The 26762-nt window shown below is 34.2% G+C and overlaps 1 protein-coding gene across 1 annotated transcript; it reads left to right on the top strand.

Moving 5' to 3' along the window:
• The first annotated feature begins 1414 nt into the window (after positions 1 to 1414).
• ALiX (programmed cell death 6-interacting protein-like protein AliX) lies at positions 1415 to 26762 on the top strand. Its single transcript, XM_067277504.1, is given in 18 exon segments — positions 1415 to 1649; positions 5468 to 5522; positions 13469 to 13532; positions 13865 to 13998; positions 14079 to 14232; positions 14322 to 14431; positions 15030 to 15146; positions 15219 to 15441; positions 15516 to 15639; positions 16457 to 16634; positions 18003 to 18224; positions 18309 to 18458; positions 18460 to 18466; positions 18549 to 18697; positions 20697 to 20831; positions 20910 to 21087; positions 26041 to 26262; positions 26329 to 26762. Coding segments are annotated over 18 exon segments (2532 nt in total). The 5' UTR covers positions 1415 to 1443; the 3' UTR covers positions 26433 to 26762.

Genomic DNA, 26762 nt, shown 5'->3' with positions numbered 1-26762 from the left:
CCTTGGTAACCTAAAACAATAGGCTTAGCATCCTTACCACCTTGGCATCTGGTCTGTTTGGATGGCTAGGACATTAATTAAAGATGGTTTCCTACTGTGGAGATTGTGTTCAAGTCTAGGTTTAAACAAATACACACCAACGAAACCCGATAATATAAGTAACAACACACCCAACAGCCGTAAGTGAACGGGTTAACCTCAAATTTTTTGAGTGGTTTGATCTAATTACATTAGACTCCATCATTTGTAACTTATTCTTTTGTGGATTCAATCGGGCCCATTGTTTTGTTTCTGGCTGAATAATGAAAAGGCCCTTTTAATTAGTCTTTATGATTTGCTGATCCTTTATTTTATCTGAATGAAACATTTGTAACTTCCCAATGTTTTGAATCATTGGATCAGAGAATCCTCTTATACAGTGTAAATGTTATATTTATCCAAAGATGCGAGTTACGTTCAAGTTTACTTAGTACCCGAATTGTTTCCTCTCTACGACGGCTTGCCAATTTTAATTTCCAATTTATTATATATTTGATCGGAGTGCCCGTATAAAGTCTCGGCTACAGGTATAAGACTATACGAAAGGTAGAACGGATCCCCTTTCCCATCTTGTCTTTGAACAAAAATGCTTAGGATTTTCTTTAGTAAAATTGACATTAATTTATAAGGTTAGGAACCGTTGTAGGACCCCTAAGTTTCCTCTGGGCTCGGGGAAAAATCCCATGCCGAGATCATGAAAATATCTCGAGCATATTGGAATCTATGCACCAAATTTTGACCGACGTATAGATTTAATTACGATACATGCCCAAGCTGTTTGGATGAATCGACAACGAGCCGTCCACGACGGCATGTTGTCGATTCATCCAAACAGCTTCCATCGACGGCAAGAGTCACCTCTCCGGAGGAATCGGGTTCGAGTCCGGGTTCGTTCAGAAATTTTCTCGGTTAGATGATGCAGATATGTTTGGCCATTCCTAAACACGTGGCTGACCCATTGTGAGCTTGGCACACTCAGGATAGGGATGGAAGAACATTCCTAGTGAACCTGGGGGGGGGGATTAAAAATTTATTTTTTTAATGTGGATATGTGTGTATAGAAGTTTTATCAATAAAATTTCAGACATTAATAATAATAACGCAACAGGCTCAAAATAATTTCTTCAATAATAATAATAATAATAAAATTTTTTAAAAATGCAGCAGATGGCGCCCATCTCGTCGCTTCCGATTTAGGCGCAACCGGCATCGATATCAAAAACACTGCAAAAAACAAAAGACTCATTTAATTAATCGGAAATTGTAAATAAATAATTATGAATACAATTTCGGAAAATAAAAAATAAGTTAAAAATTTACATAGATGAATCAACGTCACGTCTAACAACGGTATATATACCCATGTGTGACGTCAGCTGTATTACAGTATCGTGATTCACGGCAATGGCGACGTTTATCTCCATCCCGTTCAAGAAGACTAACGAAGTCGATTTAGTCAAACCGCTTAAAAACTTAATATCTACTTACTGTAGTACGGCCGACGAACCCGTAGACTGCACGGATGCATTGAACGAGTTGGAAAAGCTTCGTATGAACTCGACATGGAGGACACTAGACAAACACGAAGGATCGTTAGATACGATGTGTCGGTAAGTTTCCTCCCGTTTTAATTAATTAACTCATTCGAATCGTTCGGCTCGCGCGACTTTAGGAGGGAAAAATGCGGCGTGGATGTGAAATCGGCACATTTCGGCCCGGTCACATGACCGGGGAGGACGTTTTCAGTGTCGATGTTTACCAACGTCGAACGAATTATTTGGGTAAATTAAAACGAATTTTTTGTCGTCGTAAGCGTCGAAGTGACGAAATTCCATTGTTTCGTTCGGCCGTTGCCAGTCGTGTAGCGGGGAAAATGTTGGGTAAATATCCTTATCTTGATTATCTTCAGATTCGAAATTAACATTTGAGGTTTGTTGGAGATTAGATTTGATGTAAAGTCTTATTTTCCTTCAATGTTTTGTTCTTTAAGAGCTATTGCGTATGTGTGTACTGTTTTGGTTGGGTTTGTGTGACTTAAAATTACACTTGGGTATGTAATTCGGAATTGTTTGCGTGGATGACAAAACCCTTGGTTTGCCGAATGAAACGCTTTAAGGACAATGCTACTGGTGTTACCTCTTTGTATTGTTTTGTATAAAACATGAAGCTAAACACTGACAAATACTATGTCTTCAGTGAGTTTGCTAAACAATCAGACATCACAATTTGTAGAGAAAAGAAATACTTGCGTAATTGTGTGATCACATGTTTTACCATATAGGTTCCTTTCACTATTACAGCATCCATAGCAAGAGTGAACCAGTTGTTCCTAACTTGTGTTTTGCGGGAGATGCCTCGTCGGTTACCCGAACTCTTGTCGGTCTTTTTGGCCGTTACGATTGTCTAGCTCGATGGCGAATCAATGCCGACGCCACACACCTCGGTAGAGTACTCTATGGTCTATTTAGAAATGTCATTTACTTCAGCATTAAGTTGACCGTTAAATATAGAAATGTACTGTGCCTTCTGGTTTCGTTGACTTAATGCAAGGTGGTGTTTTGATTGCTAACAGCTGTTGCTTTTTCTTTTTTAACCAAAGTGCTAACAGAAAATGGATTTCATTTTATCATCGCTTTTAACTTAGTTGAACAACGAATGTTTGGTTATATTATGACTACAAAAACACATCTGCAGTATGTTTTCTTACAGCTGAAATGTGCTACCGACAATCAATTTTGTCGGCCAATACACTAAATGACTCGACGAATTCTTTCTGTTAACATTATGACACACAAAAACAAGACACTGTGAAAATACTGAAACAAAACACTGTCTCTGTATTAGCTGGTTGTGCAAATGATACTAATAAACAGAGAATAAGAGACGATTATTTACTTCAGTGATTTTTTTTTTACCTTTACATAATATAGCATTTTGAAATCTTCCTTTAAGGAAGTTACATGTATAAACAATAGAGAATATACACCTTAGAGATTCCTTTATTTATAATACACATTCCATAGTGTAGGTACTCTACAATTATAGAGTCTCCATACAGTGACACAAATCAAGCCCACCAGTGGCCGAATAAATAAAACCATTTAACACTGGTAGATGCTCATTGGTTCATGCCTGACCAATGGGCTGGCCACCATAGTGTTCTGGGTTTTCTTCACATATCTAACACCTAAACAGAATCCAGTTTCCACGTAGGAAGTCCACCCCATTGGCGGATCACCCACGTGTTCCGTTGTCTTACTCCATTAATCCACTGACACAAATCTTAATGCTGACATTTTAATGTTTTGTGAATAAAGTTACATTTCACCTTTATATGTATAGAAATGTTTGGGACACACTGTAGTTGATAATTTTAATGGAAAACAAGTTGTTTTTGTAACCTTTATATTATTATCAACAGAAGAAAAGAACTTATCATTTTTACTGTGGAATGCTAAGAACGCGAGAAGGATGATATTAAAAGAATAGAGAAAAGCTGGCAGGACGTCTTGAAGACTGCTATGGAATATTCGAAGAAAATGGAGGGAACCAACTAGCTTAACTTGATATGTTGCCCCTTGGGGTAGAGAATGATAACCTATTTTCAGTAGAAACTGTAATTTAAATTTAAAAATTTTGTTAATGTTACCTATGGTTCCAAGATGGCGGCTCATCTCTGATTCCAGCAAATAGAAGAAGGGAAGCGGTGGGGATGCACGTACTAACCTAACCTAACCTAACCTATACTAATAATTTTGTTGGTAATAATTATGGTAATTTATTAGAATAGGTTAGGTTAGGTTAGGTTAGAACGTGCATCCCCACTATTTCCTTGCTGGAATCAGACGAGCTGCCATCTTGAAACCATAGGTAACATTAACCAAAAATTTAATGTGTCAATATTATACTAATCTGGAATTGCATATTTTGAAAGGAATTTTATTTGACTTGGCTACAAATTTTATATAATTTTATTTCAAATTTAAATACATTTTAAAAGTTTACTTTCAATTTTTGTTTTGTTATCTGATTGGAAATGCTACGAATAGTAAAAACAAAAGTATGTATTAACTTCAGCCATCTGATAATGTGGAATAAATGGTATGGACCCAATACTGGTATGAAAGCTTCACTTAGTCTTATTAATGTTTTCTGCTATGAATTTTGACTTAGGCCAGGGAACTTCTGATTCACACATTGGCTTTATCAATAAGTTGGAGGAATGAGTGTACACAATCATATTTCCTTTTGAGTATCCTCTGTATTTTAATGATAAAATTGATCAGTTGATAAATTTTTATTCATTGATAGACTCATTTTATATCTCAGACAAGTAAGATTTTGGAATTTGGAAACAAGAATAAAATATAATTTGCCTGAAATCGGGATATTACAAATCAAAACACCATAAAACCTGTTTCATTAGATAGAACAATAAAAAAAAAAGAAACGATATGCCAAAATAATGCTATTATTATAATGTTTTCGGCCATAACTGGCCTTCCTCAAGAACAGAAAATCGTAAGCAAGTTGCAATTTACGGTTTGTGTGGTTCAACGTATCGCCGCAGTTTCGAATTGTCGTATCTTATCGGTTACCCAGACTTAAAAAAAGGAGGTAGCCTTAAGCATTTAAATAATGTAAACTTTAATTAAAAGTTGTTTTTGCTCTCCAAAATAGCACCGAATCAAGTATGGTGCTAAACCAGAGCATGTCAAACAGTAATATGGCACAACATAGAAAGGACACTCCACTTTACATCTCCGGTCCTATTTTATATATATATATATATATATAAAGAAATTTGAAGCTTGAAATATTAATGAACCTAAAAGATGTGTTGTTTTGACTTTTGACCTTTTAAAGGTAAAAATGGTTATAATTTTAAATAGTAATTCGCGTCTTGCAGTGGATCGTTTCTAATGATTTTTTTCTGCCAAATCTAATAAAGTAGGTATATTAATAGATTTAAAAAGCTGAAAATATTAATATAACACCACCTAGCATATTTTTTCCTGTAAATAGTAATGAGTATGCATGAATTTGAGTTTGAGGCTTGCATAATTTATTGATGGTGATTTTCAATGCAAAATCATACATTAAGTAACTCCCAAATATCAAAAGGTATGGCAGTTAACATTTAAGGAGAAGATACATTTGTATTCGTTGATGCTAGGTTAATGTTCGAACGCGTAAGTTCCGAAGTTTGATTATTGATTATTGTTAAAACGTGAACTTCTTAAAGCTTTTTGCAATTCAGGATAGTCTTAAATTTCATAATAAAGTATTTAAATGGCAATTTTTAACATAAATTTTTATTTAATCTGCTATTTCTCGATCTTATGATGATTTTTTAGTTAGGCCTAGCTCTCAAATTGTTTTTATGTATAAATCTATTTTAAGAAACAATTTTAAAAATTTCTTTCAGATATTATGATCAGTTGACATCATTAGAAGTAAAGTGTCCTCCTCACGAAGTACAGGTAAATGTTGTTGTTATTTTATTTTATTTTTTACAGTAAAAATGTAATTTTAATACAGTAAAACCTCTAATCCAGAATCCCTCCTTAAGTTGATTGTGGCAGATGCCAACCAATCTGTTAAGTTTGCAATTGTCCTTTCTGCTTCTTGCCCAGTAAAGTAGCTTTAATACAATCAGATAAGCAATCCTCAAAATAAATTGGCTACGTTATTGGCTTGTTTATTTGGCTATATTAAAGCTGCTGCTTTACCGGGCAATGCGGCATTTTCCAAACTTCTCGGTAAAGCGGAACTCTTAAGCAAAGAAAGCTCTCTTTGCGGAGCCCTCGTAATTGAAGTAAATGTCGGGGATGTAAGTATATCATACTCTGTTATTCTACTGCTTTGTACTTTGTGTCTGAATTAAAAATTTCGTACGTTTGCATACGTCCTTACGTAGAATTCTTACCATTTTTTGTTCTTTTTGAATTCAACATTGAGAGGTTTTACTGTAGATACGTGTATATACAGAACAATTTTCATAGCATTCGAAGCTGTATGCTTTGAAAGTAAAGCAGTTTAACTGTTTTAAAGTAAATTAACACAGTATAGTCGGCACAATTTGAGTCGGCTCTTGGTTGGTTCATTTTTGCATTTTTAAGGGGTGAGAGAATTGTTTGTGAATACACACATACTCCCTTGGGCTTCATTTTCTCTTGAAAAGGAGTCAAGTGTGTGTAGTTAATTTAATTAATTACAACTGCATTATCATCTTGTAACAAATATTTATATTTATAGAAAATTCCTGATTACAAATCAAGAAAAAAAAAACAAAAATGTATTGTCTTATCAGGCTCCCTTATAGCACTTTAAGATGAACTAATCCAACAGGCAAATGTGGTTGTGCCGACTATGTATGGATTAAAAGGAACTTACTATTGAAAACAATTACTTGCCTCGGATCAATAGAAAGATGATTGTAAATTCTCATTAGGGAATGTAAGAAAACAACAGAGAGAAACTGTCTTCATAGAACTTCACATTTGAGACTTTAACTTGTTATTATTAAGAAAACAAAATATAACACGCAAAACATTATACAAGACGTTGCAGGCGGAAAGTCCGAAACCAAAATATTTACAGCATTTGTACCTCCTTTACAATTATATAGATAAGCTGAAGTGATAAGGGCATCTGTCCACTACTGTAAGGTACCCGATTATTCAATTTGGCTGCGATATTCAGAAGTTTTTATTGTGTCAGGTCTCATTTCTCACCTTCTAGTCTCTATTGTTGGCCTTGGTAGAAAGAAAACAAGTCTCCTTAATGTCTATAGCGTGAATGGAGTTTTAAAACATTAATGTCTAGTAAGGTTTGCTCTCATGTTTTAATGGAGGTTTTTCTCTAGGTTAAGATCCTTGAAAATTATTGCAGAATTTGACAAGTTTCCAATAAATCTTGGAACTTTAATAACTGTTTTACTTTTAAATTCTTCCAAACAAGATAATTCTGTAATTTAATTAGCTCTAAGTACTGGTGTTTTCAGTAATAAAGTAGTTTTAATTTAGAATATGCAAATTATATCGTTAATTAAAATTCGTTATGAAAATTAGTCAGTTAAATCATTTACATAACTACTGAACCAGCCTACAGTACATAGCAGTTATCTAGTATTATATCTAACTGAATGGAACATAGTTATTTTGAAAAAATTTGTAAAAAATAAGCTTGTTTTTGATTACAATTATTGTAATGGACGAGCTAATCCGATATTACCGGTTGACGGATTGTGCGTTATTGATACGACTGTGTTTATGCGTGTGTATAGAAGACTGGCTGGATAATTGCCAAAATTATCCATTTCCTCCATTTTCCTCCTGCTTGATCATTGTTAACGTTCAAGTTTTTTTTTTACGTTACTGTTTATATTTGAAATTAGTTGCGAGGAAATGTTTTTGTAATTTTACCTTCCTTATTTATCTTCTGTGAATTATATTATGTAGTTTTTCCTTTTCTTGGTTAATTTTATCTTCAGTATGTTTTGAAATAGCTCATTATATTACTATCTTGTGTACTCGTGCTTGTTGCACATGCGTCTTGTCATGGTTACATTGTTCGTTTGCATTGCAACTTGGAACCTTATAATAAACCAACCTCCTTTTGTCTGCTATATTTTTTCTTTAATGTGAACGAGTATTGTTGGCAAACGGTAGTACTTTCTACTTAGTTCTTTAGCCATATTTAAAATATTAATGTCATTACTAAACTAAAAACAGTCGACATTTTGTATCCAAAAATCTAAAAATGATACATGCAATCAGTGGCAAGACTTTCGCTTATCTCACGCCATGCCTGTGCTCTTTTCTCTTTTCTTCAATAGAACGAAGAATTAAAACTCCACGGGCATCTATGAGCAAATAAGCTCGATCCACCTCGATTCTAATGCTGTACCGGTCGGTATTTTCACTTTTTGCCGCGACGATAACTACTTTTAAAGTTGTCGTCATATGACAAGGCACAAAGGCATTTGCCGATTGGATGCACGTTTGCAATGGGCGCGAGCAGAACAAACTTTTCGTTTCTAGTTGCAGTCGCACCAGTTTTTGAAGGGGGGTTTACTAGTTAACAGAACAGCTATTGAAGTTGCACTTGCCCGTGCAGCTGGAAAGTGCAAGGTGTGGCCACGACTTAGGATGACAAATGGGTTCTGGATAGAGGGATAAGACACCTCATTAAATGTAAAATTTCTGTTTATACCAAGTTGAGGATAAATGAAGGCTTTTACTGTTGTAACTTTATTAGATACTAGCTGACCCGGCCACGCGTTGTTGTGGCTCTAAATGTATCTATTATAAATGTGTAACACTTCCCCCGTGGGGGGAATTTCAAAAAATCCCTTTTTAGTGTATATTCTGTTGACGTCACCTATTAAAATGCAATTAAAAACGCAAAAAACCGCATGTAGAATAGTATAAATAGAAGCCGAGTTATTCACGGTAAGCCTTAATCCTGTCCCTTTCCCCACTGGGAAATATCGAAAAATCCCTTTTTAGTGTATATTCTGTTGACATCACCTATTAAAACGCAATTAAAAATGCAAAAAAACTGCATGTAAAATAGTATAAATAGAAGCCGAGTTCTTCACGGTAAGCCTTAATCCCGTCCATCTCCCCACGTAGGGAGAATTTCGACATGTATATTATATAAAAACACGTGCATATTCGAATGCAACGTTGTGTCAAAATTTCAAAGGAATCGGTAGGAACAAACAAACGTTGTATTTTATTTATATAGATAGGTAGAAAATGATCTGCTTAGGTCCATTCTCACAGAAAAGCAAACTTAGGTCGTCTGAAGTTAGCGCCATCTGTTGGACATAAAAGCCTTAATCCATATATAAATATATTTTTGAAAGGGGGGAAATGGTGATCTTCACATATGCCACAAACCTTCGTGGGAATGTATTAAACAACTTCCCAAAGTTTCATGGCAATCGGATAAATGGTGTGGTAATGCATGAAGGACAAACACACACACACACACACACACACACACACACACACACACAGACACAGACATACATTCGTTTTTATATATATAGATTAATATATTTCCAAAACTGGCTTTAAGCTGAAAAAATTGCATTAAATATTATCCGATAATTGGTGGAAACACACTGAAAATGAACTTGTATATCGAAATCTCCCAATGCAGGAAGAAATTTAAATAAGTAACTAGCAAATCTGTATTGGTTTATATTCTGTTTTAATAAATGTTTAGGCATGTCTATTTACATTGTTTCTTCAGATTAGTCAGTTAAACATAAACCGTTCCTAATATTACATATATTTAGATTGTATGCAATTGTTCTACGGGCTTTGAACGTTGAAGAAATTTGAGTAGTAGCGAGGAGTGTTACCAGTAGGAATTGTTTGTGACTTTACTTTTAAAATTAGAGGTTGAGAATAGAAAGAGCATTAACGAGCAAAGTACAAAAGTGATTGAAGATACCAGTTTTTCTTCTGAAATTATCTTGCTCGTGTTTATAAAACATGACGAGAAGGAAAATTCGGACGAAAAACAATAAGAATATATCAGTAAACAGTTACTTTATATAGGGAGAATACTAAAACTTGTATTAGATTTTGTTTTCATTGCAGTATCTTTTGTCCAGTATCCAAAAAAATAAGTGTCATTTTTAGATTTATTTGTGGACCTAATGCGAGTGATTATCATTAATATCTCCTGCTAACACTCCTTTGTCATTATTTGTCCTTCTTTTAGTGCAGATTTTGTACAGCCCAGGAGTCATCAGACCAAGTGGAATTCCTTATCATTTCCAGTCTGAGTACTGTCTGGATCCCTGATTATGTAGCATCCTTAATTTGATAAGAATCGGTATTGTCAGTGATGGTTAGGTGTTTCCTTCATTGTAAATGCTTTCCTAATTTCTGCAAAAGAGGAAAAGATTACGATGAGAGGGGTGAAAAGAGAACGAAGGTTGTTTTCTTCACGTTCTTCTTCTCGTTTCAAAAGCACACTTATAAACAATGATAGCATTCAACCTTTTTATGGAGACTTCTTGTAGATATGTAGTAAAATACTTAAGTAATCTTCATATCAAAGGTCAAACATTGTCATTGTGTGTAAGGTGTTCTTGACACAACAAGAGGAGGAGAGTAAGATGTTTATTTGTACATTTAATGAAACTATTAACATTAAATTCATTTGAGAATATTTTTTCCATTGTTCTTTGATAAAGAACATTTTTATATTTTAATAAACATTTTTATAATGATTCATCTTGTAAGTTGACTTTGATAGCAGATTATTTATAAATCATATCTGTATAATGGTAATGTAACGTTTATAGACATATTAAATTTAGCAATTTAAAATATACTTAGAATACTTTGCATGTAATAAAATTTTTATAATAATTTATAGTTTTATTAATTCAAATGAATAAGGCAGTGATTTTTTTAGTGACGTAAAGAAAAAAGGTAGTGTTTACTAGCAGTTGCACTGCTTGATGATAGCATGTTTCACAGTAACACACTGATGTCACTGCCGTGAGAATCTGCAGGCATTGAGTGAAAGCTTTTTCTTAAAAAGGGTCATTGGGAATTAAATCAAAACATTATTACTGTGTTAAAATGCCACATTTTTGTAATTTTGTGGGAAAGGATGAGAAAAGGGAAATAAACCTTCCTTTTCAACTATCGACTCTCTGGGACGAGATGTTATTGCATATTTTTGACAAACATTTGTTAAATCGAGTCGTTAGCATCCTGTCACATGAGAATAACATAAACATTGATTGGTGGGCATGACGAAATAAAAGGAGCAGAGATCCGAATCTCAGGACAGACTCTCCTAGAAGCTAGTAGGCCAAGCCCCATTAGTCGGCCTCTCCCAACTCACGTCCGTCTCCAGACCACGACCCTCTCGTCGACATTCATCACTGAAAGATCCGTCAAATAGAAAGAGGTATTATGCTTATACAAATGTAAAATCTCTCTCTCTCTCACCGACTCTGCTCGCTCGAATGTTAGACAGACACCTCCACTTGAAATATTGAATCATCCCACATGGATGTAAATGGAGAATTAGTTATAATTGCGAGGCAAGACTTGATCGAACATTCTTGCCTGGTGTCGGGAGCTGACATCACAATGGAGCTTGCGATCTTGTGACAATTTAAACTTATAAAGCTGTCCAGTGACAATGCAAGCGGGCCTAACTGTCCCGAAGCTGCTAAAAGGCGATTTGAACCCTAGTTTTGACCCAACGGATTCTCACACTGCTAATCAGCATTACAGTTTAACTCTGCTTGTCAAATAGTCTGTGTTTTACTTTACGGAAAAATATAAATATTAATCGTAGAGAAATATCTTAGGTAAATAGCATGTGTTTAACTATCAAATAAATGTTAGTACTAAGCATTACTTGACTTGTGTGTAGTAATGTTCTCCTTGTAAGTTTCATAGATTGCAAGGCCAAGCTACCCACAGTTTTTGACTGCAAGATCGGTCTTTTGTAAGAATATACAGGAGAGTTGCGGACTATGTATTGGATTGATGAATAGCATTACAAGTGCTAAATATCGCATTGATTAAACCAAATCTTGCCAAATAGTCATTGAATTTGCTGTGACCAGAGAGAATTTGCATAGTATTGAAACCGATGTTATGGGACAGACTGGACTCCTTCCATTTGGAAGTTCCAGTTTTGTTAGTCATTCGTTTAGCTATGGAAATGATCTTAGGAATAGGATGTATGCTCCATATGTAAATAGAGATTGCGAGCAGACTGGCTTGCCATCCTCCTTGAAGCTTACCGCATCCAACAACTTATTGTTGGTTTGTAATGAAACAGGAGGTAAATAAAACTAATGTCAAAGAATAAGATTAGCATTCATTGTATGCAGAATTCTTATTTTTTGTCATACATAAAATATTGGTATGAAAAAACAGTGCGTTGTGAAGTTACATGCTTTTGTGAATTGAATGTTTTACAGTCAAAATATAATTGAAGTATTGAAACTATCATTCTTTATTTCACTATTTGACACTCACTACAGTGCCTCTAATGATTAGTCAGAGCCATGCTAAACACTAGTAATTTGTAAATATAATTTATTATTATTTATAATAACTAAAGGGTATCATTATAATGCATTACAGTAAGGTGGAAAAATTGACATTTACATCAATTACAATTAAATATTCTCAAGGTCATTGTAGCATGATAACAAAGACTGGTTTTCCTCCACTTTCATTACGTGTTAATGGTTTTATGACGATGTTTCGCTGTTTTGTTCTACTTCGGTTAATCTGATCTTTTTTTCTTTGTGCTTTATACAATCTTGGTGCGTTTTATCAGAAAAAATGCCGGGATTTCATTTACTTTCAGTGATTTTAAACTATTTATTTAATCGTGTTCCCCCTCGCTGAACGAGCCTGCAAAACCAGAAAATGTCAAGGAAACTGGTAATGTGTAAAGTCAAAAAATTTATTAATTCTACTGGAAATTTACACACTTTTTTCTGTTTTTGTGTGCGACTGTATATAATATAAACTTATAATCAGTGAGATTACTATTTTATTTAAATACAGACTGTAAAAATGAAACTTATTTTTAAATATTAAACAAATAAACTAGATTGTATTTCCCAATCGGAGCTAATTTGTCAATAATTTTCATGTCATCTGTGTCGTGAATGTTGTCAAATCTCGTGCATCGTAACAAAAACAAGACAGTGTTCTAATATTTGCGGGCGGTTTCCTCTTTTGCCATTATATTTGTCTTCCTCCGGATATTATTATATTGTTATTATCTGCCTTTTTCTGAGGCTGTATCGCAGTCACTTTCAGATATATGATCGTCGTCTCCCAAATTGCTCTTGTTGCAATCAAGCGAAACTTCGTTCTGAAGTTCGTTGAACCATTTTAGCTCTGGTGTACTCTTCATACTAAATCGATTTTGCTCTAACTTTATAATGGACTTTTTTCCTGTGTTTTGCACCGTTTCCAAGATGGAAGCACCAACTTCCGACGGTATCACAAGGGTGCCGCAAGCCATCTGGTTGTTTAGAACATAATCACTTTATTGTAACTATACGTCATTTGTAACCGTAGCTATCTGCATTCGTCAGTTACTTGGGTGTATAAAGACTTTCTGCATGATATAGAAAGTGTGTTGTTGTATGTTTTGGTGGAATGTGTAATATCACAGCATTACTTATGAAAATAAGGACTACACAAGATATTATTGCCGAAAAACAGAACTTGTAATCTGGCATTGGCGCATCTTTTTATAATGCCAAATTAACTTAAATTTCTAATGTTTGTAAAAGGTACTTTGTCTGTCAAATTATCAGATTTTAATTGTTTAATTAAGCTCAAATTAATGTAATTGTATAGTTAAATTATTGCCTATCTAATTGGATAAATTTAACTTTTTACAGGTCCCATTTAAATGGAAAGATGCGTTCGATAAGGGAACTTTGTTTGGTGGGTCAACCAGCCTAAGTGAGTATCTTACATACACAAATATGTAATTTTAATGATGTTTTATTCCATAGCTTGCATACTACAATTAGATAAAATGAAGAAAATATACAAAAAGTTCTTGAAAACGATGATAAACATAAGTGGCCCAAATTCTTTTATTTATTAAGACCACAATGGCACTATCATTTCAAACAGAACAAAGAAATTTAACTGAAGTAAAACAATATGTCTGCTGTTAACTATTAGAATTTACAATACATTTTTTTCTGATTTTTTTTTTTTTCTTTTTTTATAGTAAATAGTTAGAATTTTTGTTTTCAGTCGTGATTATTTTCTCTTCTATTTTCCAGCCTTGTCCACTTTAACATACGAAAGAATTTGTATTCTTTTTAACATTGCCGCCATGCAGAGTCAGTTGGCAACTAGCCTCTGCACCGACTCTAAGAACGACACTGCTCTGAAATCTGCTGCCAAGTATTATCAGGTAATTACGCAAAATACACTTTGGTTTGTATTTCAGACTTGTTAGACACGTTATTAAGTCCGACCCTACTCAAATTGCAGCTTGCTGGTGGAATATTTAATTACTTGAAAAACAACGTGTCCGTCTGCATTCAGCAAGAACCAACGCCAGATCTTCAACCGGACACTCTGAGTGCTCTGGCAGCCATAATGCTTGCCCAGGCCCAAGAAAGTTTCTTCCTCAAAGCTACTGCAGGTATTTTTTCTTTCCTTCATTTTTTTTTCTGCACTATAAAATAAATACAGCAGCGAAAATGTGCAAATTTACGGAAAAATTTGTTACAGATAAAATGAAAGATGCCGTAATTGCCAAAGTTGCTTCTCAATGTGAAGAGTTATATGCTGATGCTCTGAGACAAATGCAAAAAGATACATTAAAAGTAACATGGGAAAAGGTATATATTTAAATATTTACTTTTTCATTAAGATACTATTATGATTAATTTAATTACAACAAGAAAAATGTTACTTAGCACAATATTAAAGTACACGTGCATGAATTTGTGTGCACTATAATCAAGTTTAGGGAGATAAAAGTATGATATACTAACCATGTCACCGGATATATATAATAATAATTTAAGGTAAACGTCTATGTTAGTTTAAGTAAAGAATTTCTCAAGTTTTAGAAATGTTTTGAGGCTTTAAACTATCATTTACAATAAATTCTTTGTCATAGGAAGAGAGAGGCAAACTCAAGTAGGCTTATACATATGTTAATCTTATACATTCTTTACACAGTTATTTAATAATATATTAATTAATGCTAGCTTTTGTACACATTTAATCTGTTTGTAAGTGAACAACATTCTATTACAAATCTTTTTTATTTGACTACAAACACAATATAGTGCTTTCGACCATTAACTAAATAACAGGGAGAAGAAAAGCCAAGTGATCGTCGAAAGCACTATATTGTGTTTGTAGTCAACAAGAATCAAGCACAACACGGTTTCGAGTCATTAATTAAAATCTATTTTACATCTGTTCTAGGATTATATACCATTAATAGCCGGAAAACAAGCTGCCTTTCACGCAATTGCCGAATATCATCAAGCTTTGGTGTGCAAACAAAAATCTGATATTGGAGAACAAATTGCTAGACTAAGTGTAAATATTTTTAATATAGATATATAACAATTCTTAGCTTAGTGTTTATTAAATTTTTGATGTTTAAAATAGCATGCTCAAGACCTAATGAAAGCAGCTGAGAATCGAGCAGGAATTAATTTCAGTTACAAAGATTACGTGGGTCAGATCAATCGGCTATACGACGAAACAAAGAAGGATAACGATTTCATTTACCACGAACGTGTACCCGACGTAAAGAGTTTGGCGCCGATAGGGAAGGCCGCTTTGGCCAAACCGTTACCTTTACCCGAACATCTGAGCTCAAATTATCAGGGTAAATTAATTAATACAGAAAGGAAGCAAAAATTAGTGAATCAAATTTGTTATGGTTTTCTTCTTTGTTTCTAGATTTGTTTTCTAATCTGTTACCGGTAAGAGTCCAACAGGCTCTTCAGACGTTCGACGTTCGAAAAACCGAAATTGTTAATAATGAAATTGGAAGTCTTAGAGAGCAAACGCAAATGTTGAATGGGTAAATATTAAGTTTATATTTTTATATTACTCTGTAAGTTTGTTTTCTAATATATGAATATTCTAACAGAACATCCTGAAAACATTAATAATTTTATTTTTCTGGAGAGATATTTTTAATCTAATGTAAGAATTCAGCAATATAGCAGAACGTTTGTTATTGATACACAATGTACGTCGTTGACTATTGGCCATTTGTTTTTTTGGACCGCAAATACGACTCATCTATATTATAAATTACTTTTTAGAGATAGCTAAAGCATAAAATTCTTTACAAACTGTATGAAAATAAAATGTTTTGAGAATGTATATCAATAGTTAGAGAAACTACTTTATCATATAAAATGGGTGGCCGAATTTAGGCAATGTATAATTCCTATCGTGACAATCGGAAATATGAGTCACGTCTTCTATATTATACTGTATACAGTTAAAATACTGCAATAATTGCTGTTGTATAGTAAATATTACTGGTACTTTGACTGATTAGGTAAACAATCACTTAACTCCTTCAACTTTATGAATTTTGAAACAGGAAATTGAAAGCTAAGTTGCATGTTAGGTTTAAAATCCCTCTGTATAATAATAATTATAATCCCTGTGTATATTTTAAACAAATTTAGAAATTATTGTATATAAAAGCTTATAAAAAGAACTTGTCTAAATATATGGGAACCGCAATAAGCGTCTAGAAGAGTCATGTTTTTTGCAATCCATCATGGGTGTAAAAGAGGTCTTTTTATTAAATTTATAATTTTCTTTTCATCAATATAATATTTAACCGTATGAAAACTTTGTTTTATATAATATAATTTCAGTATTCTCGCTTCGTTAAATTTACCGGCCGCCATTGAAGATATTTCCGGGGATTCGCTACCTCAGTCTATTAAAGACAAAGCCAGTACCATAAGGATGAAGGGAGGTATCGAGTTCATACAGAGGTTAATTAACGAACTACCTGCTTTACTGGAAAGAAATAAGCAAATTTTAGACGAGGTTAGTATGTAAATGTGCATTGAGTTTACTTTATTATACAGTTTTAAATGTTTAAAACTGTATAACTTTGTCTTGAGCCTTTCAGAAAAAGCGATCTTCTCTTCTCCCTTAACCCCCCTTTTTTTGTAATCTTATCTTAGAACAGTTTCCTTTCATGAAAGAAATGACTTCTCTATCCTTCTGATCCACTAACATGTTCGATAATGCTGGTAGATGTGTTTGGAGAAGAGTGGTTCCACTTTTTCCATATTTTAGGGTGGTAAAAATGGTGGAAAGGTAGAGGGGTGTGCAATTCAAAATTAATAATTTTGCAGAAAGCATTATTAAGAGTTACTTAACATTTATCTCGATACTTTATGTATATAGTGTCGTAAATATGACTTCTACCAGCAGCAAAGAAAGTCTATTTGATGATGTAACGGAAAAAGTGGAAGTTGTAGAGCATTACCAAACGTGTTCCTAAGACTCCTAGATAATATATGTTAGAGCTTTTATCATTGATATTAAATGAAAATTCTTTATTTTTTACTGTATTAAAGTTTACATATACTAGAGATTAGTCCTTCCAACAGTAATAGTGATTGCCGAGAAACTTTCTATTATTTTCAAGTAACTTTGATGAAATTTTTCTAGTACATTTTATAGTAAGATATCAACAATTATTGCACAAGTTTGGAGAAAAATGATTAATAAATAAAAGTGATAGATACTATTAGTAAAAATAGAATGTCCGACGTTAATAGAACATCTTGACTTGTCTGCTAATTTTAACTTAAAGATATGATTTTGCTACCATTTTCGGAAACAAGCTGAAAAATACGATTAGACATCGAATTAATCAAAGATTGCAGTCATTCTTGTGGAATATTTTTTCATGCCTCAATGAAAGCAACTTGTAGTTCAGTGACGGTCTTATATTGCTTTCCACTGCTATACATTCGGAAAACCAAGTCAACCCAAAGATTTTCAATTGGATTTAAATTGCACTGAGGGGTGAACAGTTCAAAAGTCTGACATTTTTGCTCTGAAAAAAAGATACTGTTGATTTTGATACACGGAAGTTTGCATTATCCTGCAGGAATTCAAAGATCTGTCCGTAAGTTTGAGAGTTGTTTCGACTTTCAATAAATATTAGATCTGTCTTTCCATGCCATTTAATCCCCACCCAAGTTATAAGGTACCACCACCAGCGAGTACTGCTTTTGATCTAGTCTTTTGTCTGCCAATAATACTTAAAACTGTCAGGTCCTATATTTCTGATTTTACAAGAATTTAATTCTTAATTATATCATTGTAATACTCTAATTTAAATTATTTACTCATAACTTTAATATAGTATAAGAAAGATAATTATAAATGTATTATTAGGCCGAGAGAATGTTAAATGAAGAACAGCAGTCGGACGAGCAGCTTTTGTCGCAGTTTAAAGAGAAGTGGACTCGGACAAGATCCGGCAAATTAAACGAGCCCCTACGTGCCAGCTGTAACAAATACAGGAGCATTCTCGACAAGGCAGTTTCGGCAGATCAAGTCGTTCAGGAAAAATTTGGCAAACACAAAAGCAATATCGAACTTCTCTGCAGAACTGATGTAGATTGATTTTTATATATTAAAGGAAAGGAAACACATAAAAGTTGTTATAGAAATAATTACATTTTATTGTTAATTTTACAGGAAGAAATCCAAGCTGCCATTCCTTCGAGTAGTCCCGTTCATTCGTCTAACAGTTCTGCGGTGGATCGTCTGAAGCAGTTAATGAATCAAGTGGATGCACTTCGTTCCGAAAGAGAAGTATTAGAATCCGAATTAAAAAAGTGCAACTACTGACATGAGTAATTTTTTTTTATCTCTAAATTAATAGAATCTATTATACGAAAGAGTAATGTGAATATAAATTGTATTTGAAACAATTAGAATCCAAATTTATGAGTGCTCTCAGCGAAGATGGTGCTATTAATGAACTTAATTTATCCGTCGAAACTCTGGGAGAAGTGTTTGGTCCCCTTCAGAAACAGGTTCGAGACAGCATTGCCAAGCAGGAAACACTTACTGCACAAATACAGGCAAGTTTATTGGCTTACACTTTACATTACAAAGTTATTTGTTATATTTATTTCAATTTTGGCTTGTAGTTAGAGACAGCTTGGGCATCTTTTTAGATTTTTCATTGAAAATATTAAGGTACAAAATTTGAATGAATTCAGTGTCTTTTAGAAAGAATGCTATGATTTTACTATGGCCATGTGTCTGAGCAGTTACCACTATTCGTTCCATCTCCTTGTCTTGCTTTCTGTTGCAATTCTTATGGACTTTCCTAGCAAGTCCTCTAATGGATGCTATTCTATAGTTGTATGGGTCATTAGAGTTGGCTGGGATGTATATTGGAATAAAGTTTGGTTTACTGTATATTTTAGTATCATATCTACTATCATTAAAGGTCAGGTGCTGGTGTCTAGAAAATTAGCTTCCTTGTTATTCATTTGTTTTAATTCAGTCATGAGACCATGTGGATTGTTGTTTATGCAGTTGATAAATTCATCAATGTCTTGCTTAGTTTTCCAGATGATGCATGTATAGATTTTATTATAGGAAAGGAATTTGGGGATGATTTTGGCTTCCAAGAGACTTACTACAATGTCAGCCAGGTCCCTCAACAATGGGCTACCTGTAAGTGCTCCTCTTTTTTTGAGGGAACATCATCTTTCCATCTAATTGAAAGCGGGAGGTGTAACAAAGTAGCATAATGGTTTTCACAAGTAAATGCAAAGCACAATAAGGTTTGTGAGTTTTATTTATAATAATGCTTTGTTGATTGGAAATTATTTAAATAAATCTGCATTCAAAAGAGAATTAGACTAAATTTTTGAAAAGAATATTAGAATAGGCAATAGTTTAATTATTTTTGTCATTTTTACTGGGCATATTTTGAATTTTGTTGTAGTGGAAAATGTTAAGAACAGAATTTTTCCGCTCTGCACACTGCCATCTTATTTATAAAGTAGGCTTACTTGGATGCATTAAGTTGTAACAAAATTGTGCATGCATTTGTCAAATCTTGAAAGGAACTCCTTATGGTTTTTCTTTAGGCTTGAAACAATGTTCTCTGGTGGCAGTTCAAATGCCCACCTACCAGTAGGCTGACTACTTCCTCTCATTTTTCACAAACAGGGCATTAGTAAGATATGCATTACAGTGGAACCTTGCTAAACGAGCATAATTCGTTTCAGAAACTTACTCGTTAAGCGAAACAAATTTTCCCATCTAAATTAATTTAAAATACAATAATAATGCATTACACGCTGGAAAAATACTCAAATATTTTATGTATAACGTTTATTCAAAGACTGTTATACAATATACATTGTTAAGGAGCATGAATCATCAACCTCCTTTCTTCTAGTGCAGAATGAACCAACCTGGAATGGAATTTGATTTGCAGAAAACAAAAAGAATCACGGATAATATATCTGATAAACACACCAAACGATATGCCAAGAATTTGGCATATCGTTTGGTGTGTTTATCAGATATCTTTAGTCAAATTACTTTTTAATATTTAATTATAGCTTTTACATAGTCCAACAATTTGGCATATCGTGCAGTGTGTTTGTTATATAACGGGCTATAATTGTCAATGTTTATACGTAATATGTGTGAACACAAGCGACACTAAGATGCTAGCAGAACGAGTGCTAAACACAGACTAACTGAGCATGCCACAATCCGGGACTTTCCCTCTCCTCTTCACTCGCTAAGCGACTCAAATTTTTACAGTTTAGTTTGCTCGTTAAGTAAGGTTCTACTGTATGTTGTTTCACATGATCGATGCTTTGTTTGCTAGGTTGCAAACTCGCAAAGACACCAATATCAAGCAATTCAAATTTGTAATCATACAACCATTGAAACAAAAATTTTTATTATGTTTTTTTGGGTTTTATTGGTGGACACAGCACTAAAATTTGTCGATGCCTTCATGCAGTTGCTCTCCACAGCGAAAAATAAAAATAACTATATTTTTTTACATAGTTACACAACAAAAATTTCGTACTTGTTTTCTCATAGGAAGCAAACACCGAATTTTGTAATTCTCGAAGTGGTGATAGAGGCACTTCTCAACGTGATGCCAAACTTAGTGAGCTGGCCTCTGCCTATGATGCTTTCATGGAATTGACTAGCAACCTGGAAGAAGGAACAAAGGTTTTATTTTAAAAGGAACTATTAATTACGTTTTATTTAGTCTTAACTCTCTCTAAAGAAATCTATTATTATTTTCAGTTTTATGAAGACCTCACTTACATATTAATTAAATTCCAAAACCAAATAAATGATTTCACGTTTGCCCGCAATACGGAAAAAGAGGACCTGTGTCGTGAACTACAGAGAAACATTGCCAATCAGGCTGCGCATCCGACTCCCTCATTGCCGGAATATCATAAGAGTACGGTAGATCAGAGTAAGTTCCCTTCTTATCAAGGTTCTGATGGTTTAAATCAAATATAATTTATGCAAAATAAATTTACATTTGGAATTAAAGTCTATGTAGTGGATATTGATAGTTCCAGTGGTTCTAAAAGTCAATCTGTGACTCATTCGAACCAAATCATAAACAAACTAAGTGCTACCAATGTCAGCATCCCATTATTTTCTGTCAAAATCATCTTAGATGCATTTTAACATGTCAGATAGTTTAGCACTAATTATAAATGTTTATAAAAATTGCAAACAGTAGCAATGAACACATCCAACATTAACAACTTCAATGCCACCTCACCGTCGGCAATGGAATGTCAGAATTTGCTCTTAAGTTAAAAATGATGATATGGGCTAGGAGCTCATGTCCATTGTATATCACCCCGTGGTAAAGTGTGACATAATTGTCATGTAATAGTAGTTGCATGCATTTATGATGGTTGTATTGCAAGGAATAATGCCTTCCGGGAGGTCCGTTTAAGGGTAACTGACTCCTATTCAGGTGTTACAGATGTGGAGAAAACATGGAAAACTCCACGTGACCAGCCTGTCTGGTGAAGTGCGAATTTGCGATTGAACTCCCAGTGTTCAGGGAATGGAAACATTGGCCAGTGGTAGGCCATCATGGGGTAATGCTCACAGAATGAGAAATAACACTACGCTGAGTTGGAAAATGCGTGGGTCGCCCTTTGTTTTCAAAAAATTAGCAGCAAAGTCCCTCGGGCACGCCGACGAAAACAGAGAGAAATTTTTTGCGAAAAAAACTGACGATAACCGAAGTCAATGAAAATCAAGGTATTACTGTAAAGCCATATTAATTATTTATTAAAAATTTATTATCTATCACTGGCTAAAGACTGACTTCGATAATACTACACAACCAGTGAGAGAAGTTCAGAATCAGTATGAAATTAAATTTCAGACATACGGTCAAATTGTTCATAACTTTAACGTTTTGTAAGTAGGGGATCTCCTGTATTTTCAATCAGCTTTTGATGCCTTTTTGAATCCATCTATTCATTTGTGATTGCAATAGTTCATTTTCTCTTGCAAAAAATGGCACCCTATACCATAATGGAATCATCACACGTCTGTTGTCAAGATAAAATCATCTATTCTTTGCACAAATCATGATGATAATACTTTACTATATGAAGTATTATCATCATGATTTCAGACATATCATCCAGACAGTCCAGATTAAACTTTTTATTAGAAAAAATTGCCTGTTGCTAGTCTGTATCCCAAGATATGTGATCTTGTGCATAAGTCAATCTTGCAGTTTCATGTTCTTTAGTTAAGAGCAGTCTTCTTTCAAGTCATTCTGATGGTTTTATTACTCTTTGAACAGTACAAGGATAAACTGTTAAGTGAAATTTGTTCAGTTTTTAATACTGATGTCACACCGTTGCTTGTAACCCTCAAAATTTTCTCCTTATCTCGTGCATTCAACTTCAGTCGTCATCCACTTGTGACTTACAGCATAGTTATGTCAGTTTTATCATCGCTTGCAATAGCTGGGTTCTTCTCAAGCAGACTGCCTGTGTGAACATCTAGACATTCGACTAGCGACAGTTACAATCGAGATCAAAGTGAGTCCTGTATTGTGTGCGAACGCAGTATTAGGCATAGGATGGAAACTGCCCGAAATTGATACTGGTATATTAATAGTTACATTGAATTTTGAAAGAAATTGGCAAAAAGAAACCCATTTTTTCATTAGAAAAAGAGGATAAAATTAAATTATAATGATATGAAATCTTTTTGCATTGACTGTCCACTGTGAAGAATTCTATAATCCTTTTATTTGATGAAATATGTAGAAGTAAATATTTTAACAGTCACCCGATAACTTTGGAGTTTTTATTATTTACTAATTTTATTAGGAGCCAAAACTCTGCCAACTTTTCCAGTACATTAAGAGAGTTATTAGATATCATAGTATTTACAAGACTTTTTAAAATATCATAATTGATGAGACGTCATTCACAAAGTATCTTAAAAGAGGTAAGTAGTCATTACTGAGGATAGGAGCCATTTGCAAATCTGATACGGACGATCAAATGGTTCGTTCTGATCTTTATTGTAACAAATATTTAAGATTAAATCGAACATTAAAATGTCTAATAGAAAAAGCACGTATGTATATTGTAATTTCTTACAAACAAACAAATGCATAGGAATGATGTTGACTGTATCATGAATGGTGTATGCCGTTTGAACTCATCTGTATATATTATGTTCTGTGACTTTTATTCGTGTATTTTTATCATTAGAAATAGTATATCTATCTGAGAGGGTTAAGGAATTCAGTTAGTTTGAACTATGGCTACTTCGTAATTTGAAATGAAAATTTCGTTCTAACTGTGATGCGTTTACGTTAACTCGTTCATTTATATCGCAGTGCCTCTGTACTTTAAGAGAACGATAGACCAAGAACAATTCTAAACTGGTCAATATGGCTTTGCTTTTACAGTAACAGATTTTTGGGTGTTGCCTTACTTGCGGAATACCCTTGTTTTTTCTTATAAAATATGGCTGGTTTTCGGGATTGCGAGATTGGACTATAAGTAGCAGATTGAGATATTTGTAGGGCTCTAGGCTACTAGATTTGGGCAACTTACTACTTTTTGTGCTACATTTTAAGGAATCTCCTTTATTTTTTTTTATAAAACCTATGTAGTAACCTGTGAGCTTGTCATCAGATATGTGCGGTTTACCTTCACAGTTATATTATTATTACTGTAATTAACAAAAATAGCATTCTGTATTTCATTTGCTTAAAAACTTGCATTGGTTACACGACATTAGGCATTGTGCAGAAATACATAAATTTCGGATAATTCGAAACTGGTGATTCAAAGTTGCGATTGTCTTGTCTTTTGAATTTCAAAGTAACGAGGATTTCCTGTATTAAACAAGACAACTTTTTAAAAGAGAAAATACATCAAATGATCTGCTGGCTATATTAATACTAACTAATAATCCAAAACAAGGCAATTTGAATTATTAATTAGTCTTAATATAGCACAATGAAAGTCAGGCAGATTGTTTGTTTCCTTTTACTAATCTGTCAGGTTATTTATACGTACATAATATACATATATGTAAATATTACTTACTGTTTTTATTCTCTATCCCATTTTCACTACACACTAATCATACTCATAATGGGGATAGCCGAGTACCGGTGGACAGCATCCAACATATTTAGGATAGACCACTCGTAAAAAATTCTTTGGTTGCTTGCACAGATTCAATCTTGGATCCCCAGAGTGGTAGTAAATTCGAATGAAACTTGGTTTTTATTTCAAATTGATTTTAAGTCTGGTTTATATAATGTAAACATTCAAATGCTGGAACTGTTGATTAAAAACATTTCACGTCTTATACTTCAGCATATAAAGTTTAATGAATGCACAAATGTTTACAACCACTTTAAAGAGCATTCATTAGGCATGCGAGCTATTTTGTACATCAAACCAGATAAATAATATTTAAAAAATAAAACAGAACATTCCATACATATAATGATGCTTCATCTAACATAACCTTAATTGTTCCAGTTAATCACGTTCATACTTGTTCAAACATTTTCGACCCAACTCTGGGTCATCTTCAGGAAATTGTTGTAATAAAATAAATTAACGTGCGGAATTGGAACGTTCAAATCGAATCCAGTCCGATTCAAATTACTATCAAACGGTTAAGCTTGCTAATGGAACGATTCTCTCGTGCTATGATGACAATATGGCGCGTGAGAAGATCTTGGTGTAAATTTGCTGCATAATTGTTAAATTAATGTCTTACGACTCAATTACCGGGTGTTTTCCCCCTCATAACAGTATTTCTACGCTTGTGATATGCTAGCTGCATCTTTATAGTTAATGCACATGTTTTTTAATCCAGCTTTGTAAATTTTTAGTGTTTCCATTATTCTGAGCTGGTCCTTGCGGTGGGCGAGTCTTATGAGATGGGCATTTTTTAGATCTGCAGTGATTCCAGGTTCAGAAGCTACACGCGCCAGGGCGGTGGTATGTTTCCGTTTGTCTATGTCATACTTGTGTTCTTTCAACCGTTGTTGCAGGGAGCATTTGGTGGAGCCAACACAAACCATGTTATTATTGAACCTGCTATCCCACATAGGGATCTCATATACTCCCGGTGCGCAATTCAAGTCTATTGGGTCCTTTTCATTGCAGAGTAGGTCATATACCGATGGTGGCCTAATATATGCCATCCTGTTTTTTGTGATGTTTGAAATTTCTCTATAGATTCCATCAAGGTGGCTGTTGTACGTTACAACTTTACTCATTAGGTTGTTATCGCCCGACCCCATTACGTCTATGTGCCTGTTGTTCCTGTTCCCATGTGTAAGTGCGTGCGATGTTATACATTAGGTTCTTGCTGTACCCATGTAGTGTTGCCATTTCTTGTATATGTCTGAGTTCAATTAAGGTGTCCTCATACTTCAAATTGTGCGTGAATGCATGATTAGTTAAGGCCCGGAACGCCACAATCTTGTAGGTATAGGGATCTTCCAAGTTGGCGGGGATGAATAACGGTATGTAGCAATTTTTGTAGAAGACCCTAAACCCAATCCCATTATTGTATAATTGAAGTTGCAAGTCGAGAAAGTGTGCTGATGAGTTGCTCTTTTGGTCTAATTTGAGGGATAAGCCTAGTGTTTCCATTATTCTGACCGCACGTTGGTTTATTTTATTACAACGATTTCCTGAAGATGACCCAGAGTTGGGTCGAAAACATTTGAACAAGTATGAACGTGATTAACTGGAACAATTAAGGTTATGTTGGATGAAGTACATTCCTCCAGTTTTTTTGTATGATGTTCGTTTGAAATATAATGATGCATTGTATGTATGGAATGTTTTGTTCGGGTCTGGAAAAGGCTAATTTTTTTTTTTTTTTATTTTAGATAAACAGAATCCTCCACCCAGGCCACCACCACCAACTTCTAACCGATCCGCTTACGACTCTCATGCTTCTGCACCCACTACGGCCACACCAGGGATAAATCCTCCTTATCCAGTTCAGTCCACTCCATATCCGTACAGTGCCTATACTTATCCGATGCCAACCGTACAGATGCCGATGGCCTACAATCCTTATTCCCAACCGGTGATGCCATACCCTCAAGGTATGTACAGAAGATAAGTTGATATTTTGACATTTTTACACAAGTGTAACATAATTTTTTTTACAGGTTACCCAGCTCAGCCACAGCAGCAACCTCAATCTCAACCCCCACCTACACAGATGCACAATTACCCTTATCCTTATCCCTATCCTCAGCAACAGTGGCGTTGAAAAGTCAACTTTTCTGTCAAAATTTAGCAGGCGTCTTTAGACGAGACCGCTTTGGGACCACGCGATGAATATAATTGGAGCCTAGAGAGATTTTTGGGCAGCAATGTTGTCGTTAAAAAAGAATTTATGCCTCTCAGAATATCAAATGCCTACTCTTTGCCTCGTTCAGTCATTAAACTCACGTTAAGCTGTCCGAAAAGACGATTGCCACTTTTGACTTCAATGTAATAAAGTTAAACAAAAAACATATATAAATTTAAAATGTAGAATAATGTGCACAGATTTGTAAAAAAGAAACTAAGAAAAATAAAACTTGTTTTCTATACTTGA

The sequence above is a fragment of the Centruroides vittatus genome, unplaced genomic scaffold (assembly GCF_030686945.1).
Source record: "Centruroides vittatus isolate TY-2023 unplaced genomic scaffold, ASM3068694v2 contig_748, whole genome shotgun sequence".
NCBI classification, from domain to species: Eukaryota; Metazoa; Arthropoda; class Arachnida; order Scorpiones; family Buthidae; genus Centruroides; species Centruroides vittatus.
The sequence above is the reverse complement of the archived record's forward strand: the minus strand, read 5'-3'. Positions and strand labels throughout refer to the sequence as shown.